Below are 24,578 nucleotides of genomic sequence, written 5' to 3'. Positions count from 1 at the left end.
GAAAATGATTACAGATATTTTTTTTCAGATCAGGGATAAAAGACAGGTTTAGTTATGCTGCAGGATCAGTGGTTGCATCCCTTTCTGCAGATATCATAAAACTGTCAACAGTTTTGCTGCATCTAGTTCGTTTGTTCGTTCACTTTTCATGGATTTTCCCCAATTTATTTCTGCCAATGGTTATTGTCCACTGTAGGCCTTTGTCTTTTCAAACCACCCTCCTTGAAGTCTTGAACAGTGATGTCAGTGACGTGTTACTTTGTCCACCTGTCTGAGCTCGGGGAAGTGGGAAGGGCTCACGGCAGCGTGGGAATTCTGGCTCTTTTTAGAGAACCGGCTCTTTTTCCTCGGATCACTAAAAAGAGTCGACTCTTTCGACTCCAAAGCAGCTTTTCAGATTTTTTTTTTTTTTGTTCCTTAATTTATTATCCAACAGAAAAAATTTGCAAAATGAATGAGAGCTCATAGTCGGAAATGACTATATTCAACAGTTCTTCTTCTGGGTCAGCGTAAAGTGAAACGTGCATTTTGAGTTTTAAAATACCATATGAGATTTTTATTTGACTTTTGATTGTTACATTTACAGATTTACCTGCGGAAAATTGATGGAACGGGAGCTTTTAATTCATAAATCTTACCATTTTGTCTGAAACTTGTGTTTGTATTGAACCAGCAATCAGAAAACATGGCTCTGTTACATGACAGTTTACTTCTGTAAAGTACCGTAATGGGTTTTAAATGTTTTCTTCTGTGAAAAACACACCAGCAATAAATCTCAAGCTCTGAAAGGAGTGAAGGGATTGTTTAAATCTACAAGGGGGCGTCCTGAACTGTCTTACACTAAAGACTGGGCATGAAAGAGAATTAAACCCAACCATAGTTATTGTTTTAGTAATGTAGAAAATATGTGACATTAGTTGCACACAAAAAATTTATATTTTAACACTATTTGTGGCTTACAATAGTATAAAAATATAATAAATAAGATCTTTGCTTGCTTATATTCTGTATTGTTCAACGGACTGAGAGACTTTTTTTTTTTCCCCCGTCCATGCACTGTGCACTGTGTTGCCATGACGCTGTGACATAATCCAGGATAACAGCCGACAAATGACAGAAAGTTTCTCGGGGGTGTAGCCACACTGTGCTGTTGTCTTGCATGTTAAGACACAATTTGATCACTATGTTGTTTTATGCAGCACATTATCAGTACAGCTTTACTGCTATTTTAAGTTGATTTTTCTTTTAAACAAATTAGAGAAAATTGAAAAGTGGAATAAAATTCTCTTTTTATTTTGTAATTTTTTTAAAGTAAATGGTTCAGTTAAGTAGCAGACTTAACTATGAACCATAAGGGAAGATAATAAATATGGTTGAAACTAGAAGATTTTTCAACAGAAAAGTGGATCTGACTGGTGGTTTCACTGAAGGCCCAGTGTCTCTGTTTCAGTAGAGATCACAGATCTCAATGATCTGCACAACTCTGGATTCTGATCAGTAAATAAAGTTTATTTACTTCAGAAACATCACAACGACAAGAAGTTCATGATTTACATTTAAATTAAATCCAAGCTGAACATTTAATTAACATCTGTTGACTTATATTTGCAAAAAAAAAAAAAAAATCAAAGATAAAGAAAAATGTATTTTACAAAACTTTCTTGTAGATTTTTATATCAGCAATGTATGAATAAGCTTATTTAAAGACGGATCAAAAGACACAGATTTATGAACAGTGAAGAGTTTTACCTTTTATCTGAAAATAGTGTCTGTTCTTGCCAAACATACAGTCGCCTGTATTAATTATTGCTCGAAAGGTCTTGTCATATCAGATTATTCCTCTGTATTTAATTTAGTTAATTAATTCTTGCATTTTGTTCTTCGTGCATTTTCATTTAGTTTCCTTTGATTAGTTCTGTCGTTTCTTGGTTTATTGTCATGTCCTCTTTAGTTTCTCTCCTATTATTAGTTTGCTTCTCTGTATTGACGTTTATCAACTTCACTCATCATGCCATTACCTGCTGCGACGCCTCATGTGTTTCACCTCATCTGCCCTCATATAAGCTTTTGATTTTTCACTATTCAGCGTGAATCAGCGTCGGATTCTCTGTTTTCATATCCTGATTCTATGGAAGCCCGTTTCCGCCGGCTTCCATATGATTCACATCTAGTTCATTCGGTATGTTGTGTTTAGAACGCCCTGTTTTATTTGAACGTTTTTGTAAGAGGGAGAAGGGCGCCTCTCAGTGGCAACCAAGATGAAGTACATCTATTTTGACTTGACTTTTTCTAAAAAAGAAAATGAGTTACTTTAAGGTCATTAGACCGTTATCTACCCCCACAGCAGATTAACAGAAAACCCTTTTAATTACCATTAGTATTCATTAGGATGAAGGAGTCAGGATGTTTTCTCTTCACTTCCCACATAATGGAACCAACACCCCGTTAATGTCAGCTGTGCTTCTTCTATACGTGTCTTCAAATTTTACCTTCCTAAACTTGCATTTCCTATTTGTTAATTTTCCCAAAACATATTTCAAGTCCTATTTTATAAGTTGCTTTATATTTAAATTATTTCAAAGTTATTGTTTTTTATAAAGATATTTTAACACGTTTAAATGTTAAGAGTAGCACTTAAAGAAATCACAAGCCGTGAATCAGACACTGTCTTGTCTGAGTTGGAACCCACAGTGTGCAGCATTATTTTCTTTCAGTGTTGACAGCATGCACACAACAGGACGTGTTATTTCCATTGCTGAACATAAATAAAGTAAGCCAATTTGTTTGGGTGCTTTTGGATGAATGAATAAATGAGAGTTTTTTCCTTTGATAATTCTTTAATTTCCTTTATTTTTAATGAAGTGACACATCACCATCAATAAAAAACTTTGCACAACAGTATTTCAAATCTGAGTGTCAAACTGTTCAATTATTGGATATATAATTGGTGCTGTGATCCGATTCTGCTACATCCTTCTGACAAATGAAAAGAGATCATTTGAGATGTTCTCCTGAAGAACACTCTTTGCAGTTTGTCAGGCATGTATAGGTAAAATAGGTGTACAACAGAAACAGTAGCATCATGCTAAAACATTAAAATGATGTTAAAAGAACATTAAAATGATGTTAGTTTGGGGAAAATTGATAATTAACATGTTAAGGATTTTCCTTAGTTTCAATGTATGTCCTGTTAAAGTTGAGAAATTCACACAATGTAATTTCTCTGTAATTTCATCAGTTCTGCAAAATCAAACCTCAAAACTCATGACCAACTCATTTGAGTGACGTTGACAGTCTGCTTGTGGCTTGGTTTAATGTCGTAACTTCTTTTCTCTTGCTTTGAGAGGCCGGAGCAACCGTTGTCTGTCATTCGTCTTCCCAAGGAGACATGTTGGGTCCCGCATAGCTAGATCCTCCCACTCACTCTCTTAAAAGTCACACTGTTTTCTCCCGGAGTTACACAAGTCTGAACCGTGCACATGGTGGAATACAGAAAAAAAGAGAGTCTGGGGTTATTTTATGACAAGCTATAACTCATATTCAGCTGACTGAGGGTTTAAATCACTTTCAGAGTTTCAAAGCCTCCTCTCACCATTTCTAGTTTATCATTAACAATCTCTGCGGTGAAGAAATACTCTGGAAACTTCAGAGACAGCTTCCCATCATTAATTTTTGCAGTGCCCTGTAGGTCAAAAAGATCAAAATATCTGAAATAAAACAATCAATTCTTTAAAATTTTTCAGTCTAACGAAAGAGACTTACCGTAAATTTGACACCTTTCATCGACTCCATCTCACACGCCTGATCCAATGTGAAACTGGTGGTCCAGCTCCAGCCAGGGATGCTTTGTGTCCAGGTGAAGTTGTCGCCATCCTGAACCACCTCGGTCACCACTTTGTGTTCTGTCTTAGCCGTCTGAAGCCCTGTGGTGGAAAAATCCATTGTCCAATGAAAAATAATTCAATGTTTGAATAAATCATTGCTCACTGAATCAACGTCCAAATGAAGACATCTTAATACCAATTGCTTCCAAAAACTCTTCATAGTTCGCCTGAGTCTCAAGCTGGTATTTCCCTGCAAATGCCATGTTGCTGACTGAGAACAGTGGAGCCGCAGAAAGAATTTATGAGTCAACAAAGGAGGGGCAGACCTTTTTCAGCCTGCCTCTTCCTCTCCTGTGACGCTTTGGGAGTCACATGAAAAATATTAGTTATTTTCGCAAGCGATAAGTGTTCTTGCTGTGTTAAGTGAAGGGGCGTCATTGCTTCGGTTAGAATCCGGTTGTTCAACCATTTTATGATGGAGATCTGGGGAGCAAGTTGAAGCCTGCTTGGAGTTGTAAAAGTGGCAGAGAGGAACTGCTGTGGTCATTTGGCATGTGAGCAAGAATGGCAGGAACCCCTATAACTGAGACTTTTAGGCCACTTTAAGTCTCACTTTAAGTCAAATATACTCTGCTAACAGAGAATGTTTGTTTGATAAAGATTTGCTTATTAGATCCCAGATAGCAAGCAATGGTAGTTCAACATTGAATTCTGATCAAAAAGGTAGATTTTTTGTTGAGGTAGAGAATTAACCATCAATCAATCATCCAATTCTAGCCAAGTAATCAATGTTGATGAGATGTAATTGAATCAATGTAGTTTTGTGGTTGAATTCTAATGATTGATAAATGTTCAATCAATGTATGCTGTTTGTTCCACCCCTTCTCCGCATCTCCCCCACTTTGAGTGGTAGGTGACAGCATTTTATTTTTTTTATCATGTTTTAAATTAAGCACTATATTAAGCACTGATGAGGATAGTGGGTTGTGATTCCTTTTTGTGCATTGTCTTACTTGTCCATAAAACTTGTCACTGACTGTTTGTAATGTGTTGACACAAAAACATCTATTAGTCATGAAAAGGAGTGAATCGGTCCATCCCCCTATTTACATGAGTGGTATGTCCCAACCACACAGCCACTTCACTGTTGGCTTATTAATTCAATATTAAATTGTGATCGAAAAGGTTGAAGTTATGGTTAAGATCGATGATTGGTGGTGGATAAACCATCAAACAATCATCCAATTCTAGTCAATTAACCAATTTTAAAATGATGTAATTGAATCAATGTTGTTTTGTGGTTGAATTCTAATAAATGAAATATCAATGTTTAATCCAGTGTTGTTCAACACTGGTCCTCACTGCCCTGCAAGTTTCAGGCATTCCCCTAATTCAGCACACATGATTTCAATTGATGGCTGATAAACAGGGTTTTGTTGAATTGCAATCATCTGAAAACATGCAGGTCAATTTGACTTGAGGACCAGACACAAAATTAGCTGAGAGGATTTAGTATGCATGTATGTGTGTGTGTGTGTGTGTGTGAGTGTATAAGTATGAATATAATTTAGTAATTTTTCTTTTTTTTGATTTGAAGACGTATAGTAAAAAATACATTTCTGAAGTTACATCTCCGTCCAGTTGATGGCGGTAATGCGCAAATTGTGTAAACTGCCATAAAACGCAACAGAAGAAGAAGAAGAAGAAGAAGACTTGAGGACCAGGATTGTGAAAAAACTGGTAATCAAGTTTGAATCCAAGTAAGCTGTTTGCCACACTTCTTTCCTACCCCTCCCCATGCGCTCCCGGGGGTTTATCGCGTTTTAAATTAAGCACTATATTGAGAACAGTGGGTTATGACTCCTTTCTGTACTTTTTCTTGTCTGTAAATATTATTACTGACTGTTTGCGCGTTTGCGTTTGTGTTGACACAAAAACATCTGCAAGTCAATACAAGGAGTGGAACAGTCCGCCTCCACATTTTTACACTAGTGGTTTGTCCAAATACACAGCCACTTAGCTGCTGGCTTGTTTGCAACCGGCTTCAGGTTTGAATTCTACTCTGCGTATTTTTGTGGTAAGTTTGATAATATTACTTTTATCTCAACGGTGTTTATTGAAAAATAACTGCATTGTTATGTGCCTATTGTAACCCAGGTTATTTTGGGGCAACCAAGGTATTTTTAATAATTGAGGTCATGGTCCCTTTGCATTTTTTTGTTCTGTCCACCACTCTAGGCCCAAATATTAAGTCCTTCAAGATTTTATGGGATTTGAGTGTTTAAAAGTAGGGCTGGGCTTGTCGTTTTTTCTGGGAGAGCATGTGGTGGATAAGGATGTTTAGGGCTGGCTGCTGCAGGTGAGCTTTAAATCATTTCAAGTCGCTTGTCTTTAATTTTATATTATGATGTGCTTCTATTCCAGAACAGCTAATTAACAGCCTTCTGCAGCGGTCAAGTACTGCAGAAGGCTGTTAATCACCCACAGATTAAATCCAGGTGTGTGGCAGAGGGGAAACACCTAGAACATGCAAAGCATGGGGGCGTGAGGTCTGGAATGTAGAAATACTGATCTAAACCTGCTAAAGACTGATTCAGTCTTTTGATTCTTGGATTAGTAAAACAGAACTGGACTATTACTGCTTGTGGACATTTTTGAATTAATGTAATCCTCAACTTATTTGGAAATGTTTGTGGCTAATGGAAAATTTAACCAGTTATTTAATGGAAGTTTATCCTGTATATTGTAAAAAAAAAATTCTAGCTACATTACAAATCACCCTTTGCACTATTTTTGTGCCTCTGGTGTGTTAAATACAACCATGTTCCTCCCTGAGTTGCATCTTTAGCTGTTGATTCGCTCTGTTGCTTCAGAGTTCTGCATCCCGACCTTTGACAGGAACTTCAGAAACAGAAGCAGCATTGTTATCTCTCCTGTGACTTCCTGTTTGCAGTACAGAATACATTTAAAATCATGTGTGTGAGACTGATGAGGTTTAAGTGGAAAGAAAGGGATCTGTATTTTAATAAAGGTTTATAAAAGAATTATTTCAAGAGCTATTTTCTGCTGCAGTACAGCTTCAAGTCTTTTAGTGTATCGTTTGACCAGTTTCCTACAAGTCAACAAAAATGTCTCTTTCGAAGAGAATTTGTATTTTCTCCCTTTTCTAGCTTTTTGTATTTGACTACAGATTTATATTCTAAGTTTAATTTAAACTTGGAATATAAGTGATTCTTATATTCTTCTTAATAAAGTTTCTTCTTTGTTCAAAAGAAACTCAGATTTTTTCTTTTTTTTAGCAAGAATCATTACACGTGGATTTGGTATAAAACAAAGACTCACTTTGTGGAGAAACAACCCCTCCTGTTATTGTGTTTGATCTGTCTGCATTCTTTTAATGAGTTTCCCAGAGAATAATCATCTGACTCGTATCTTCCTTAATTAAAACAAAAGTGCAAAGTTTATAGGTTCAATTTTTGTAAATTTAGTTTCAGAATGTATTTGTGATAGGCTGCCAAAAATTGTGAAGGTTGATGTTACTTTTAAGAGTGTCTGCTACATCATCTTCAGTCTTTAAATGACAAAATAACTTCTCCAAACGTGATAAAAGTAAAAATTTCATTAGTCACCTCGCAGGTGATATGTGGTTTATGAATTTTGTCCACGCCAATTTGTTTTCCCTCTAATCCTTAAGGTTCAGTTTAACATACATTATAGCATTTTCTCCCACAGAGATATTAAGTTGTTACACATCAAATTGGAATTTTATATTTTATTTTTTCCATCACATTTCTACAAACACACACAATATATTTGAAGATTGTGCGCACAGCAGAAAAATACACACAATATTTTATTTTCACAAAATACCACAATATCAGACAACTGCAACAGAAAGGTCGTCTAATGCCTGGCCGCTCTTTGTGTTACAAGAGGTTGCTTTGATTTTACAAATCAGTCTTTTTTACAGAAAACACGATGAGTCGAAGCTAAAAATGTTTGAAATGATTTAGCTTAGGTTTCTCCAACGTACATCTAAAATGACATGCAGTTCTCTTTATGATCCAAACAGGGCAGAAAAAAACGGGTATATTTGAACATCGTAGTGGTCACTGCTCACTGAGAGAAACCTTTCACCAATTACAAACACAGAAATGAAGAGTAAATGAACAGATCAGCTCCTCAAACTAATCACTGAAGACATGCCACTGATGGATGAAGCAACACAAGCCATGTACAGTGAAATCTGCAAAGCGTGTACTCCGCTAATCTGTAAATCAGAAGCTGCCTGCAGTCACACCTTGTCGTCAGGCATGATGATGTCCCTGTTGAGCCCTCGCTTGTCTTTAATGTTCCTAAAGGTGAAAGAAAACACACCTCCAGCGGTCCCCTCTGCCCGTTTCCCCTCTCTGCCGTTGCCTCTCACGCCTCCCTGCTCGCAGTCTGCCGGGCTGCCAGGCAGCAGGTTGGGTGTGGAGGGTGCTGAGGTGGTGGCTCCCCAAATGTACAACGTTTCTCCCTCTGGGCACGGAGGGAGGCCCTGGCTCAGGTAGCTGGGGCTGGGGCTGGCAGACGACGGCAGGGTGCGCTGACTCCCGTTCAGCCAGTTGGAGGTGTGATCCGTTGAGCCCTTCCGTGAGTTTCCAGAGGAGCGGAAGGTGGAGGAGCGGTAGTTGTACGTTCTCCAGCCGGGGCGTTTCTGCTGATGGCAGTGGCACCTCAGGATCCGGATGAAGGCCAGCTTGAACTCACGGCTGTAACAGGGGTAGATGATAGGATTCAGGCAACTGTTGAAGTAGCCCAGCCAGAAGATGACTTTGAAGAGGGTCTCAGGTGGCCGCAGATGCACATTAAAGGACCCTGAGGACAACAGATAAAAGGAGATGGATCAGTGGAAAACAGCAGACTATTTTGTACAGAAAATCTTACTCTCTACAGGCCAATTTTTTCATCAAAAAGAACCTCAAAATAAATAATGACTCAGTGTTTTGGTTATTCAACATAAACATTCTGTTTTTATTGGTCTTAAATGAGTCAGGCCAGTCCCATGCTTCTGGACACTTGGTGATAAAATTAGAGATACAACACGGTTTTGTGCTCATGTTGACAACTCGGTGAACTATGGTCAAACTGTACTCCTCCAGTTCAGATAAACCACTCCAACAATGCTTTAGGTTGTTAAACTAAACATAAACTTTACAACATGATCTTTTTTTTTTTAAACAATACCTAAGAATATTGTTGCTTTTAGAGCCAAAATGTTGTTTGAACATTTTTCATCAAACAAAATTTTTTTGAAATGTTTCATCAGACATTTTTTGATGAAATGCTTAAAAAGGAAGAGTCCAAAGATTCATTTTATAAATTTTTTGTGCTAAAAATTACACACTGAAATGGGGAAAAACTTTTATTCTAAACCTCTTTGAGTGAACATGCTGAGCCTAGATTATTTCAAATGACAAAATGTAATTATAGAAACATAACGCAAAAACATAACTGGACTGCGTGTAACTCTTGGTTTCATGTTTAGGATTGATCCATATTTATCCAGCAGGTGGCAGCATTGATTAAAACGTTTTACACAGAGTGAATCGAAACGTCACCACTACAAAACATTATCCAACAAAAGACAGATTTTGTATTTAGAAATACCTTTTATAAACGGGTTATGTGCTTATCTAAATGAAACATTGTAAAATATTTTTAAAAAGTACAAAGATTTATCCAATCTTGGATTCCTCTTTAATTCTGTGGGAGTGTTTTATTATTTGAGATGCAATCATTAAATGAAATGGTAGGTTTTAGGGAGAGGTTATGAAGCTTAAAGGGCAGTAACACTTCTGCCTTCCACACACAAACTAACACAGGTTAATGTTGCGTGTAGCGCTCAGGAAGACAGTCCTGAGCGTAACTTATTGGAGCAGGCTTATAATGTTTAAAAATTAATGACTTCTGCACTTGTATCAATCTACACTTGATGATACTTGTTCCTCGATGCGGTGGAGAGTTAATACATGAGAATAACAGACAAAAGTGCGGAGGAGATAAGAGGAAGTAGATGAAAAAAAGTCCATTAATACGCACAGCAAGAGCAGGATTAGTGTGAAACAGAGACATTATGTGTTCGCATGCAGGCAAATGTGAAGAGTTCTTAAATTAAAGCGACCCACGTTCTTACATTAATATCAGGCTCCCGGAGAGGCTGAAGATTTATTGTAATTTCAGGATTTCAAGTGTGAAATTAGTTCTGGTAATGTATGACAGACGGGTGGAGGCACCTCGGTTTGACTTTAATAGGAACATCGGAAAGACGGCTTGAATGATTCCATATAGTACTGCATGTTTTATATTTCACTGACACTTGTTGAATGATGAAGGTGAGGGGTCTGCATGCACATGCTTACTGTTGTTCTGGATGATAATCCCATAAACAAAATCTCTACCTTGAGTGTTTTTGAGGCTTAGATGAACCAGATAGAGTTGTCTTGGCCTCCTGAGCTGCCAGCGTTTTTTCTAAGCAGCTGGTATTTTCACGATTTTTTTCCCCCCCTTTCTGGAAACCCACTTAAATGTGACTGCATGACTGTGTGAGTGACGAGGATGACTGGGATACAGGGTATGCCTCTGCAGAGAGAGCCTGTCTTAATCCATCTCAGTTTAGGCATCAGATCCTGATGAATTCTGATGGTAACGAGTGCTTTTGTCGCAAGCCCTAAAGGATCAAGTGTTAAAGGAAACTTTTTTCATTGGTTCTTAAGAGCATTTAATGTCTGATTTCAGAGATCAGTTTTTCCAGACTGGTGTGTTGGCTACAACCATTTAGCTTCTCATTTACTCAACTAGGCAGGAAATTAACCCAAATTTGTCTGTAGTGGTTCTATTGAAGTGTGCAATGGAACCAAATGACCCAAACAACTACAGACCAAATGATTTTTCATCACTTAAACGTGGAACTCTTACCAGCCCAAAGAAGCTTAAATCAGATTGCTAAACTCCCAGTTTATGAAAGCACAAATTAAAAATGTAAAATATTCTGCAGAGGGCACTGCAGTGGAGCTGGACTAAAACTTGTGACCCATATACTGAGTCCTTAGTCCTAGAAGTGGCTGTCACAGGTTCGAGTCCCGGCCTGTTGGCCTGTCTTCTCTCTGATTCTCAACCCGCTGCCTGGTCTGACCACTGTCAAATATGTCACTACAGCTGAAAATAAAACTTTAAAAAAAATACACAAATATAAAATTAATCTAATAGTTTACTCTATTTTATTTTGCTAAAGTTAATTTATCAAAATAAAAACCATAAGACTATTTACTAGGATAACTACCTTGGTACGACACCGGCCAGAATAGAGTTGGATGTTAAATCATGCCCCTGTGAAAGTAAAACCGCGCCCCTGATAAGTATTGAAAAGACTCCAACTAAGTGGACGGAGCAAAGAGACACTGAGAGCCTCGGCGAAGCGTGGGGATGAGTGGAGTGGTGGGCCGGGTTGTGGTCAGAACGAAAGAAGCTCAGTTGCCAACTTGGCACTTTGTCACAATAATTAGCAACTTTTCAGACCATTTTAGCAACTTAAACACCATTATGAATGAAAAGGTAAACAGATAAATACATTAACTGTGATTGACAAAATAAGCTCCCCATTAAAAAAATTTATTTATTTATTTTTCATGGAAACAATTGAGTATTAATTATTAATAGCAGCATTTATTTATTTAGTTTTAAATTAGGGATGCACTGATATTAAAATTTCAGCTGATATCAATATCCAATAATAACATTGCTGCTATTTGCGATTACTCATTGTATATATTACATATACTTTACTGTCCTTTCAACATCTTGGAAAAAGAAAATTACCACACTGCTGACTTCACCACTGCTTTTCTGCTTCAGTTCCCCAAAGTCCTGTCCTGATCCGTAGCATGACCAAACAAACACCAATCTCTTCTCTCACCCTCCAGAAAGATCAAAATGATTATTTAATGTTGGCCCAGTTTTATTTGTCAAAACTATACAGACATGATAAAAAATGACTTAACATCAGCTGATGGCAGTTTTAGTTGCAATATATCATGCATCCCTAATTTAAATGAAACATTTCTCCTTAAGTAGAAACAGCTGGTGGATATAATTAAGGTTTTGCTTATTTTAGCAGTGGTAAAAAGGATCGTTTTTTTGTTTGTTTAAATAAAAACAGATAATTTATGTTAAATATTTCAGCTTAACGTGTTTGTGTAACATAGCGAAGCTGTGCTAGACTTATCCAGGACTATTTTGCATAAGTTTCATTCTATCCCATGTTTGAATAAGAGGTAGGACATTTTGGGTTAAAGTTAATTGAAAGACTGCGATTTATTTTTAAATCTCTTAATTTATTCTAAACTAATTGCAAAACAAATGTTCTCACAATTCAGACCAATCAATCAGTCATAACTATTTCTACTATGACACAAAAAAATAGACATTTGGTGCACTGCATATCTGTGCCTGATCAAATTTGTTAGACATTATTTAGAAGGCAGACGCTTGTTTACATCAGTTGTCACGGTTTGTGATGCATTTCAAACTAAGCACCAGCACTGCATCAACAAGGCAATGAGATCAAGAGGGATTTGTTCTGTCAGACAGGATTGCGTGAAGGTACAGATTTTTTGGGGAGGGATGAAAGATTTCTGGAACACGGCTGCATTTGTCTTCCTAAATCTAGCCTTCAAGCCAAAAGTGCAATCAGGGAAGCAAATGTTTTGACTATCAGGATGGTAACTCACAACATGATGGTCATAAAAACCAACATTCAGAAACAATCAGGGCTTGTAGAGATATGGGAACACTCAGGAAGGGAATGTGTGGTGCAGATACAACTATAGTTTACTGAACAGGCCTTGATTGCGTTTTGCTACAACTTTGGTACTATGAGAAACGTATTCATTTAACATTGTGAAATTCAAATGAGCTTAACTTTTGTCCTAAGCTATGTAACTGAGCATCATCACGTCAGTATTCTACAGCTAAACAAGGAGATGGCATCGTGCTGAGGGTTTGTTTTTTTCCACAATAGTCAGCAAAAGACCAGTCAGAACTAAGAAGTGTAGCGATAAAATCCTCCATTTAATGCTGTTCACAGTGGACAGCCATCAAACACACGTACCTTGAAGAAAACACCGTGGCAATACGGGAACAACTAAGCCAAAGTTAAGATCTCAATTTATTACAGACGGAGTAAAACATCCATCTGGCATTTTTTATGAGAGACTAATGAATTTTTAAAAGAAAAGTTGTACCCAAAGTGATAATTGAAGAAGGCCCGTTTCTTAACATAAAATGTTTCAACTTTTTTTATTCTGTTAAGTAAATGCATTAAACGTCCAAAGCTTCAACTAACAGCATGTCATTTGATGCAGATTGTCTTGAGTTTAACAAAACAAAAATTCAATGGCCGTTAAGAGCTTATGTTTTGATTCAAAAGTGGAGATAGCCTTTTAATTCCTTCATTTGCTGTTCAATTACAAACTAATAAATCCCACCCTATTTTTCAAGTAATAGTTCACGTTTGAAACCTTAAATGTACTTAAAAGCATCAAGTTTACTTAAAACACTTTAAAAAATGTGTCTGCTTCATAATCCTAATAAGGACCATCAGTTTTGACAGATCAGACTGAAAGAAAACTGGAAATATTAGTGGAAACCTTATTGAAACATTTTATAACATATCCAGGCTTCTATAGCTAAAAGAAAATCCAAAGAATGAATGGATGGATAGTAGAACGGACATAAAATTGGTATTAATGCCAAATGTGTTTTCCTTTGCTTATCCAGACCAGTAAAAAGCTTAATATCAGATTCTGTACTTCTGTACTTTTTGCAGTTTTCTGGGCCTCTAGATAAGAATATGTATTAATCTGCTGCTTAAGGCAACAAATAATGAAATAATATTCTGTTACAGCTTGCATTATAGAGCAGAAGTATTTAGATTCAAATCCAGGGAACCGACGCATTAGATGAAAGCAAAGCGAATCACTCTGAATCCCCACTTAATTTAAAAGCTCTTCTGATGGCCCGAGACAAACACGGACATGCTACCTTCCTCCCGGGAGGAGCTAATAAAAATCTTGGCCTCTATTAAAAAATAAAGAGGTGGGCCTAGGCCATCACGTTCATGGATCTCCGTTACACAAGCATGGGGGATAAATAGTAGGAAACACAGGATAACGGCGGAGTGGCCTGTAGCCACATTAGGAACATATTTGTTTGTTTAAGTTCCATGTGAACTCGCTCCATTTTTGTCCTTTCAGGAGTGTTTATGTTCAGAGCCTATAGTATAGGAGGATGCGATGGGCTTGAGCTGCGAGACAATGGTATAAATATACAGCAGATAACTGCGGGAGGTTTGATGTGGGTGGTGGTCTTGGGTTCTTCTGTTAAGAGGACCGCTCGCACCTCCTTCCTGAGGACAGGCACACACACATCTCACTCCGAAACACAGGAACATCTTAACAAAACTCTGCATCCTGTTATTCTCGCTAATTGGAAGGAGCGATGCCTATTCTCTGCCATGTGAAGCGCACACACACACACGCGCGCGCGCACGCACAGAGTATGTCTTTCTATCCCCACAAAAGCTCTGCAATCACTTCCTTTCATTTTCATTAATTTCTATACCCTAAATGTAACCAAAACTCAATTCACACCTTAACCTAAACCTAAGCTCTAATCTAAAAACAGAACTTCTTCTTATTGGGCCCCTGGCTTTGGGCCCATAAGGAGCTGTGGGTCTTCACATGTAGTATTTGTTGGAAAAAGGGGCCTTACAAGGTGAGAAATGCTAAAACACACATGCCCACATACACGCACACAAACTTCTCCCTCTGAAACTCACAAATTCTGTTTCATAACACCTATAAACATGATTAATGTGGCTCAGATTGAAAGCACTACGGCCCTCACACAGAGCTTTCAGTCAAACCGCAGTGTTGGGATATTTTTAGGAAATCACACTGACAACCCAGAGACCCCTTGCCTTCACCTTCCTCCTGCCCCACAGACCCTACTGCTCTTCCCTGCCACCTTTTTTATACATCGCTTTGACATGCTGCCCTCTCATTATTTTCCCTCTTCTAAAAAAATCCCATCGGTTATCCTGGTGCACAGCTGATCATCTGCTCAATGAAAAATGCACAGAAAACCCCCCCATAAATTTCACATTTTCATAAAGGAGGATACGCGAGTGCTGGTTTCTGCTAAAATTTCGCATTTGGACGGCACAGTTTACGGCGCCTTCGCAGGATATTTGTGCTCGTTCTGGGTGTTAAAAAGCTGCGTTAGGATGTAACACATGCAGCCCACTGATCATTCCTCTTTGTTTGGGCTGCGAGGATGAGAAAGCGAGGGGAGGGGGGCATTGAGATGCATGACAAATGTCTCCACTGATGGGTCTCTGTTCTGCAAATTGAGTATAATCTATAAAACTCTTAATGAATGCTGTTAAATCAGTGAGGGTAGAGTTTAACAGGGTGTATTAATGAGGATGAAATGGACATCATGAAGCTTTAGAGTTCCAAGTCATAGTAAATTGTTCCATGTCTATAAACTGAGCTGTTCTAAGCATCTCTTGACAAAAATCTTCTGTTTATGAAGTTATTGAACCATTGATTTCATGAGTCTTGCTCTTCTTGTCATTTGGACTGATTCACTGGAGGTGGGTTGCAATAAAGAGGAGAGAACATGAATGCACTCATCCATCACGCTAAGCATCTACTTCTTGATTGAATGATTATTCAGCTATCACGATGACAAAACGGTCTTGTAAAAATCAAAGCTCAAAACGTTAATATGCACGATGGAGATAAATTTTTCTTTCATGTACACAGCACAAGCAGGCACTTTTAGTCTACTGACGACCTTCCATGCATTTTGTTGACTGTTGTAGATAACAGACCAACACAAAGCAGTGCACAGCTGCTGTCCAAATGTTTCGCGAAGAAAGCGGAACACGGTGTTGTGCATTTGTTGATAGCTCAACTGATCCAGTAGTTGTTAAAACGACTGAATCTAAACACCTTAAGTTGTTTAGATCTTATTGGAATTTTGACAAAAATCTTTTTTGCGAAATAGTTGGAGCTCAGACAGTTTGGATGGAGAGCATCACCTAGGTTTAGGTCTGGGATTGACTTCATCGAATCATCCCATTGTAGATCTGGTTGGATGTATTAGGTTCTTATCCTGGATACAAAGTTTCCAGTCTACAAAGTTCAGCCACTAGCAGGTTTTTTCCAGCTTTAGCTCCATCCATCTTCCCATCAGTCCCATCTGGAGGAAATCCATCCTGCTGTATGATGCATGAGGTCAAGATGCTCTGGAGCAAGTTTTCATCCAGGTTGTTTATGTACATCCCTGCATTTATCTTTCCCTCTATCCTGACTAGTCTGCCAGTTCTAGTGCCCCTCCCTCACCTGTTTCTGTGGTCTCTCTGACATTCCTACATATGGCTTTGGTTGCATGGGAGAAAGGTGGCTGTTTGGAAAGTTAAAGCATGGAAACTAAAGGAGTGTTGCCTGTTATGCTTTTTTTAAAAGTATGATATAGCACAGGAGATGTACACAGCACAAGCAGGCAGTTGTGAGAGAAATCATGATCTTAATGATTAATTAAAATGTTTGTACTAGTATTCACGCATATATCCTCACTTGACCCTAACCGATTGCTTAAATTGTGTAACTCTTGTATTTTAATATAACAGTTTTGATTTAAAGCATTAAAGTAATTTATGCACTTTAAGAAATTTGGAGAATTTATGAAGCATTTTTTAAAATCTGGTAATGTACTTTAAGAATGCTCATCATATCCTTACTGAAATAAACATAAAAAAAAGAGCTATAAATGTTTACCATGATGATATGAATGTATGTTTTTCAGAAAAAATCCCCAGCTGTTTAACATGAGGCTAGTCCTGAGCTGATCTTTGCAAAGATAAGGGTTTAAAACAGAGTAAGTCAAGTAAATAGGATACATATACAATATTTCTTTTTATCTGTGGTAAAAAAACATCTTGGTTTTATTTTTATTTAAACTAGAATTGAATAGAGCTGTATTTAGAAATAATGGCATAATAAACAATGGAAGCTCAGATGGAAATCTGTGTTTTTATGCTTACAAGGCCACCTAACTCAGCTTCTTTGCTCCTTGAGAAACACTTGTTGGCTGAATGTCAGAAGTGATATGGCCTCATACCAAAAATTAAAAAATGAATAGAGGAAAGTTAGGAAAATAGGAAGTTGCTGGTAAAAATTGGCAGACTGAACTTGTGTTTTTTTTAAAAAAAGATGAAAAACTGCTCAGATGTTGGTTGGAAAATAAAAATCAAGCATGAAAGAGGATGAAATCTCTTGGCCAGCAGGAGGCGGAGAATGAGCGCTGCTGGTAAGTTTTTAAAAATCCAAAATGCATTTTGTATTTGGACACCTTTTACAATTTTTGTCTCTAAATATTGGGATCAATTGCCTTCAGAAATCACAAAAATTAGAGTCAATTGTGTGTAATCTCATCTGTGTATAAATCAAGTTAAACTACAAAGGCCTCTGATGGGCATTAAAAAACATTAGTGAAGAAACGGCTTCATGAACACCAAAGAACCCAGTGGAAAGGTCAGGGGAGAGGGGTTCAAAACAGAGTTAGATTATAAAACATTATCCAAAGCTTTGAACATCTCACTGAGCACAGTTCAATGCAGTATCAAAAAATGGAAAGAGATTGTGACACCACAAACCTAAAAAGACACAGCAGTTCATCTAAACTGACAGATCACACAAAAGGAGAGCATTAATCAGGGAATCAGCCAAGAGATCTGTGGCAGAGAGTCACATATCAAGCTGGCAAATCTGATGACAGGACAACTGTAAGTCATGCACTTCACAAATCTATCCTTTATCAAAGAGAGGATAAAATCTGTCTTTATGCCTCAAAAAAGTGGTGGCAACATCATGATGTCAGAAGCATTTTCTTCAACAAATACCCGATGAAGATGAATTGAACTAAATAGAGCACAGTATGTTTAAAAAAAAAAAAAGCCTGTTAGAGACGGCAAAAGACCTGAGATAGACTTCTGCTTCAGCAGGTCAAAGACCCCAAACACTGCCAAAAACACAATGGAAATGTTAGATAAAAATTCTTTTAATGGCTTAGAATGACTTAGTCAAAGTCCAGACCTGAATCCAACAGAAAAATGTTCCAAATACTTGAAACTTATTGTTCACAGAATCTCTCCAGACATCTTGATCTGTTTTGCACCGAAGAATTGGGGGAAAATCTTCTGTCTCTATGTGCAAAGCTGGTATAAGCGTTCAGCTGTAACTGCAACATGAGGTGGTTCTCAAAATTATTGACTCAGGGGAACTAAATACAAATATATGCAACACTTTTAAGCTTTGTATTTGCTAAAAATAATATGTAATATTATTTACATTTGATGCATTTTTACTGTAATACAAAATGTGGAAAATTTGAAAATAAAATAAAAAGGATATAAACATTCATAGAAATGGATGGAGATAATCTGACATGCCAAGCCAAACAGCAGAGTAAAACCTTGTAGACTATATGGCAAAAAAAAAAAAATAATAATTAAGTGACTGGAGTTTTAAACAAGTAAATTTAGTTTTACTCCCTTATAATTCCTCTCCATGGCTGTAATTAGATTTTTGATATACAGTATTTTCTTTTGCATACTAAGATACAGGAATGTGACGTAACCCAACATTAAATCCGCGTTTGTTCTGAGACTGATTGAGTTTTTTGGGGCTGCTTTTGATCAGTAGTTGAAGGCTTGGAATACCACTAACATTATAAAAAATCTTTGATCTATTTTCTTACAATCTTGACATAATTTGATTCAAGTTGAAAGCATAAAAGGCAACACAGAAGTTAAAAACTCAGAACAAATGAGTCAACCCTGGTTGTCTGCTTGCCATTTATGTTCAATAAACCATGGTATTTACAAAATCTGAGCCAGACAGGGTAGATCAGTAATGACGCGGGAAGAACGGGGGAGGGGGTCACATAGTTTGTCAAGCGGTACTCAGGGGTTGTGACCTTTCAGACCTAAGGTCAATGTAGCTCTGTCTGGAAGCACGCAGCCTTACTTTCATCTGTGCAATCTAAAAATCTACAGAGATGGACAAGAGGGAACCATGTCCAGCCTCACTGACAAAATCCTGAGAGAAATGCATGAACCAACCTGCACACAAACACACATTCAACCTATGCATTTCATGTATGGAAACCACCCTCCCCCCCTCTCACACACACACTCTGCGAGCTGGAACCCCGTCAGCTCACATCGCCTATCGGTGACAGCATGCAGTTGAAGAAAGCTGGGTTAATAACGTGTGAAAACGGAAATCCCACACTGTGGGTGGAAGGTAACAAACGCTCAGGGAGCAACAGGAGAAGAGTGCTGCCTGCGATCCTATCGGACTTGGAGAATTTTAATTCAGACCAAAGTATCACCAGAGACCTGAGGTGCACAGTCAAAGAGAAAAACAGTGACTAAAATGGAAAAAAAAATGTAAAGAAAGTGTGCACCTTCTAAAAGATTCAGCTATGGCAGAGAGCTTCCAAAGAAGATGAATTGTAAAGACTTTCCTGTCAGGAAAGACTTGAACTTGCCTACTTTAAATCTGCATTAAGTAAAGAGGCATAGTGCTTTGTCTCAGTGTATCAGTATGCTACGCATGGAGAAGACCGCAGCATTGGGAGAGGAGAGGGGCTCCTTGGCAGTAACACCAGTCCCATGGTGTTACATAAATGGGGCCTTCCGGCTGACCCCTCTCCCTGGAAATCTGCACTTTCAAGGCTCCTAAATCTGGGGCATCTCAAGAATACCTTCAAGCTACAATCTCTCCATCTTTGAGGATATGAGGCTCAAAGCCTGAGGCATGCGCACGCTCTCATCTGACCATGGTAGACAAACACACAGAGGCAAATCTCCACAGAAGCAGTAATGCCTTGAAAAAGAAACAAGCGAGCAACACATTTTGTGACATTACAACCACTAAATTTTATATATTTCTTTGGAATTTTATGTGGTAGGTCAACACAAGGTAGTGCAAAATTATAAAGTGGAAGGAAAATGAAACATGGTGTTGGGAATCTAACTGAGCCACATGGAGAACAATTGCTAAACTGCACACAGAGAACAAATGGGAATATAAAAATAATGAATCCCAGAATGTACAGCATTAAGCTATTTTTGTGATAACTTCCAGGAAGGCGCAAGCACAGCAGGAATCCCAATGATCTTATGGAGCTACAAAACTTAGGCTGCAGCAGTGTCCGCTCTCTTTTGCCTTTGCTCACAAAAGCTGATTGTGGTGGACACGCATGGACGTCTTGCTGGCCGAGTAAAAAAACTGGACCTTCGAAGATACTTTTGATCCAGAGTATGGCCTGCTGTCTGTGTAGCCAGAGACTGTATCTCAAAATAAGCCCAAAACTGTCTGTCAGATTTTCTGCAATAAGAATTTGACTCAAAGATGCTCCAAGAAGAACCCTTCAGATAAAAACATTTTTTTTTTAGTTTATTGTGATTTACTTATGTTTGGCTGCCAGTCTTTTATGGCACACAAAGGCACATGTGGGACTAATGGGGGTTGCTAAGTGGCGCAGTAGCTAATTTTATTACCACACCTGCCATCCATATGCCAAATTGTGAGTCGATATCTATGGTTTGCCACCAGAGTCAGTAAGGCCATTCGATCACTGTGAACGTGTAGTTCTTAGGTTTGAAAGCTAATTTGCTAATACTCCACGTATTGTTATTTAATACCAAACCTCACCAGGCAGGTCAGAAAGCAATAACTGACAGAAACTGTGAGATTTTGGATATTAATTCCTGATCATATCTAACTTATTCATTGTGATTGCAATTAACAATTTTCCTTGGCACTTATTGATAATTATTTCTAACCAAACTAAGCCTACTGTTGCACAGTGGCATTTATTAATTTCTTTCTTACATATAAAAACTGTTCACTTTTATTCAGCTCACCAAATAAACTCCCATAAGGTTTTGTCCCTGGATTTTCCTCTATTTATCTCTATCCATCTTCCTTTAACTCTGATGGCTTCCCTGCCCCTGCTGAATAAAAGAAATCCAACAGTATAATGCTGCCACCACCATGTTTCACCATGGCGGTGGTGTGTTCTATTGCCGTTCTTCCTCCACATGCAGTTATCTGCAAGCCAAAAGGTTTTACAGAACCTTCTTCAATGTTTGCTGTATCCCCCACATGACTTGTGGCAAGCTTTAAATGGGACTTCTTGTGGCTTTCTTTTAACTTTCTTGCATTTCTCTTTCCAGTATTCCATAAAATCCAGATGTGTGGAGTGCATGAATAATCTCCGCAGGTCCTCCAGAGTTAACATGGACCTCTTGGCTATTTATCCAAATAATGTTCTGCTTGTATTTATCCGCAGTTTAATACACACAGACAGAGAATTAGGTTAGTATTTTTGTCATTAGGTGAGTTGTTAGGAGTTAGTTCTGCTGGATGTGTGTAGCTGTATTAGATTAAAAGGGAATAAATACAAACTCATGCCACATCCTATATTTAAAAAATAGAGAAAAGGTGGGTCCTTTTCTATCCAACTCATAAATATGTAGAAAGACTTGGTGGGTTTTCTGACCTGCTCACCACATTTTTCCTTTCTTGCATTGCTTAATTCCACTTGCAGTTTCTGAAACAGACCCGTTAGTGTTTGTCACATCATGGAGTCTCGGCAAGATTGATGAAAACTGAGCAGATCGGAGGCCACAACCAGATTAACTAACAGAGAGGAAATACAGCAAAGGATAACAGGAATTGTTTGGATAAGTTCAGTAGGAATTCCTCCTCAAATTCCTAAGTGTTTCATTACTTATTACAGTCCCTAAATTAAATGAGTAAAATCTCATAAAGTCTGTGAGTTTGCAGACTGTGTCCCACAGTTTGTAGAAATATGAAGTCTCAACAAAGCTGCTGTCCTCTTTGCCTGCAACTCCTCCTACAATGTATCTATAGACAACCAGAGATACACTAAGGCTGTTTCTCCTGCTTAAAATAATTAGTCATTGTTATTGTTATAATATTATCCACATTTATGCACTACAGCATCAAATGACCCCCAATTTCATTTTATGGCGCTGAGAAAAAAATGCATGTAAGTACATGCTGCTGGTTTATGCATATATATGGACTGTAAATAGTGAGAAATCTAAGTCCTGATGCTTAGAATCAGGACTTAGGGGGAATCTGATATTTTCAGACTTGCGAAAACATTTGTAATAAATTAGAATATTGCTGAAGAACATTTAAAAAATAATAATACAGAGAAATTGGTTTAAGTACAGTTTGTGCTTTTAATACTTGTTTGGGCTCTTTTAGCATAAATCACTGCCTCAGTGCAGAGTTCCCTGCATGTAAATACTTTTTTCTTCCACTTAATTTTCCAATAATATATTTGGACATCTCATTTTGTAGACAGTCAGCTTCAAAGTGGTTTGAATTCATAATTATGTAATGTATGAATGTGTATGTAACCTCTGAGTTTTACTATTTGAATCCAGTTACTGAAATGCACTTTTGATGATATTCTGGTTTCTTGGGATACACTTGCATGTGCTTAATTTGGACGTTTCTACGTTTGTTACTCTGATCTGTGTAGAGTTTTGTGGGGGGCCCCACAGCACTAAGCTGTTTTCAGAAACATCAGATTGTCCCTGTTTTCATATTTTTGTTAAGTTCTTAAATTATAGGATGTTCAGGATTGTGGCTGCAAATGACTATAACATACCTGTCATCATAACAGAGAATAATGGAGCGCTTTGTCAGATGTGACCTGCTGAACCTACCTATAGGCAGGGCCAGAAAGAAAGGCAGCCAACATAGGACGAACATTCCGACCACAACTCCCAAAGTTTTAGCTGCCTTCTTCTCCCGGGAAAATTTCAGGAGCTTCACAGTGAGGGAACTCCTGGCCTGGTGCGCACGGCCTTTTCCGGTGCCCGGTGCGCCGGGGTCCTCGTGCACCTGAGAGCCCTTGTGGATCCTGAGGGTCAGCTCGCTGGTGTTCATCCTCTCCCGCATCACGCCCGCCTCCAGGTTCTTCGTGGTCCTCTTGGCCACGATGTAAACGCGGCAGTACATGGCCAGGATGACGGCGAGCGGGATGTAGAAGGAGCCGAGAGAGGAGAAGAGCGCGTAAAACGGCTCCTCTGTGATGAGGCACACCGTGTCGTCCGGTGCCGGCGGCTGCTTCCAGCCGAACAGAGGTCCGATGGAGATGACCACCGAGAGCACCCAGACCCCGAGCATGGCCAGCAGAGCCCGCCTCTCCGTCACAATACCCGGGTACTGCAGCGGGTGGCTCACTCCGATGTAGCGGTCGATGGATATTACGCACAGGCTCATGATGGACGCCGTACAGCACAGCACGTCCAGCGCAGCCCAGATGTCACAGAAGATCCGGCCGAACACCCAATAGTCCAGGATCTCCAGGGTGGCAGAAACCGGCAGCACCGTTGTCCCCAGCAGCAGGTCGGCCATGGCCAGGTTAAGGATGAAGTAGTTGGTGGGGGTCCGCAGGTGCCTGTTGCACACCACGGACAGAATGACGAGGATGTTGCCCGCGATGGCAAAAACGATGAACGCCCCCAGCACCAAGCCGAGCAGGGCGGCGCGGGTGAGGTCCAGCTCGCCGAACGCGGTGTGGTTCGTCCTGGAGCTGTTGGTGGAGTTGACCTGCATAGAGTTCCACTCGAGGTCGGAGGAACCATTTTTCCACAAGTTTGTTACATCGTCAGTGCTCAAACTCATTTTGAGTCACGACGTGCTCCATAGCAGGCTTTCTATCACTATAACTAAAGAGTATGTACTGCGTGCAAGTGCTCAAACTTCCCTACGTCCACATGGTTCTTTCAAAAAGTGCCGAACCATGAGTCCACATTAGTCCATTGAGCAGCCGATCTGTTCGCAGGCAATCCCTCTCCTTCCACATTTATGAGGGTTCAGTGGAGAAGTGAGGGCTGTGGCAGTCATCTCCTGCCTCCTCTCCTCCTCTCCCACACACAGCACTGCCACAAACTGACCAAACATACCCAAAGCGAGCCGACAGAGTGCGCATGACGCACAGCACAAAGAGAGGTGACTCTTCATTATTTTAACCATGCAATTCAGTTAAACAAATTTGTATGTTGCGATGCAAATTATTTTTGCGTTTTCAGGACAAAATTATTATTTGTTGCAGTAGCTGCGCGATTTTATAGCTAGACCTGAACAACTTAGCCGCCTTTATGCTGGTAGTGACATGTACGGGAACACCCCTTTTCCCACCAGAAGAGGTTGCCTAATTGAACAAATAAAGTGTTGCGCAAAAGGCACATTAACTCCCCCTTGTCCTCCCCATGGTAAATGGTTGCCTTGATTTAGAGGGCGTTTTTTGGCCTTCTTTAACACAGCAAATTAACAAAAAACAAAGACAAGCTGAAATAACCTATTAGGAATAGAACTGTGCTTTCAACTATTTTGTTTATTTACTACGGAGCCCTCTAAGGGACATGGGGAATTTTTTTTCTTTTGCGTTACCTCGCAAAACTTTTGCGTTACCTCGCAATACTTTTGCGTTCCCTCGCAAAACTTTTTGCGTTCCCTCGCAAAACTTTTGCGTTACCTCGCAATACTGTACTGGTCAGTTATGCAGCATAATTGAATACTGCCAGCC

The 24,578-nt window shown here is 38.9% G+C and overlaps 2 protein-coding genes across 2 annotated transcripts; both read right to left on the bottom strand.

Annotated features, from left to right (window-relative positions):
• Window positions 1-2,830: 2,830 nt before the first annotated feature.
• Window positions 2,831-4,156, bottom strand: LOC114139281 (gastrotropin-like). Its single transcript, XM_028009109.1, has 4 exons — window positions 4,021-4,156; window positions 3,763-3,923; window positions 3,593-3,682; window positions 2,831-3,466 (listed from the first exon to the last, which is right to left on the bottom strand). The coding sequence occupies exons 1-4, from the start codon at window positions 4,085-4,087 to the stop codon at window positions 3,407-3,409; spliced, it is 378 nt and encodes a 125-aa protein (XP_027864910.1). The 5' UTR covers window positions 4,088-4,156; the 3' UTR covers window positions 2,831-3,406.
• Window positions 4,157-7,580: 3,424 nt separating this feature from the next.
• Window positions 7,581-24,147, bottom strand: LOC114139698 (alpha-1A adrenergic receptor-like). The gene is made up of 2 exons (XM_028009758.1): window positions 22,711-24,147; window positions 7,581-8,684 (listed from the first exon to the last, which is right to left on the bottom strand). The coding sequence occupies exons 1-2, from the start codon at window positions 23,672-23,674 to the stop codon at window positions 8,119-8,121; spliced, it is 1,530 nt and encodes a 509-aa protein (XP_027865559.1). The 5' UTR covers window positions 23,675-24,147; the 3' UTR covers window positions 7,581-8,118.
• Window positions 24,148-24,578: the final 431 nt, after the last annotated feature.

Source organism: Xiphophorus couchianus, chromosome 23 (genome assembly GCF_001444195.1).
Source record: "Xiphophorus couchianus chromosome 23, X_couchianus-1.0, whole genome shotgun sequence".
In the NCBI taxonomy this organism is placed as follows: Eukaryota; Metazoa; Chordata; class Actinopteri; order Cyprinodontiformes; family Poeciliidae; genus Xiphophorus; species Xiphophorus couchianus.
The sequence above is the reverse complement of the archived record's forward strand: the minus strand, read 5'-3'. Positions and strand labels throughout refer to the sequence as shown.

Excerpts from the sequence above, each read along its gene's own strand:
- LOC114139281 (XM_028009109.1), bottom strand. The coding sequence starts at position 4,087 with ATGGCATTTGCAGGGAAATACCAGCTTGAGACTCAGGCGAACTATGAA. Across the intron at positions 3,924-4,020 it reads AGAGTTTTTGGAAGCAATTG|GGCTTCAGACGGCTAAGACA; the intron begins GTATTAAGATGT and ends TTTCCACCACAG. Across the intron at positions 3,467-3,592 it reads TTAATGATAAACTAGAAATG|ACTTGTGTAACTCCGGGAGA; the intron begins GTGAGAGGAGGC and ends TGCACGGTTCAG.
- LOC114139698 (XM_028009758.1), bottom strand. The coding sequence starts at position 23,674 with ATGAGTTTGAGCACTGACGATGTAACAAACTTGTGGAAAAATGGTTCC. Across the intron at positions 8,685-22,710 it reads CTTTCTGGCCCTGCCTATAG|GGTCCTTTAATGTGCATCTG; the intron begins GTAGGTTCAGCA and ends TGTTGTCCTCAG.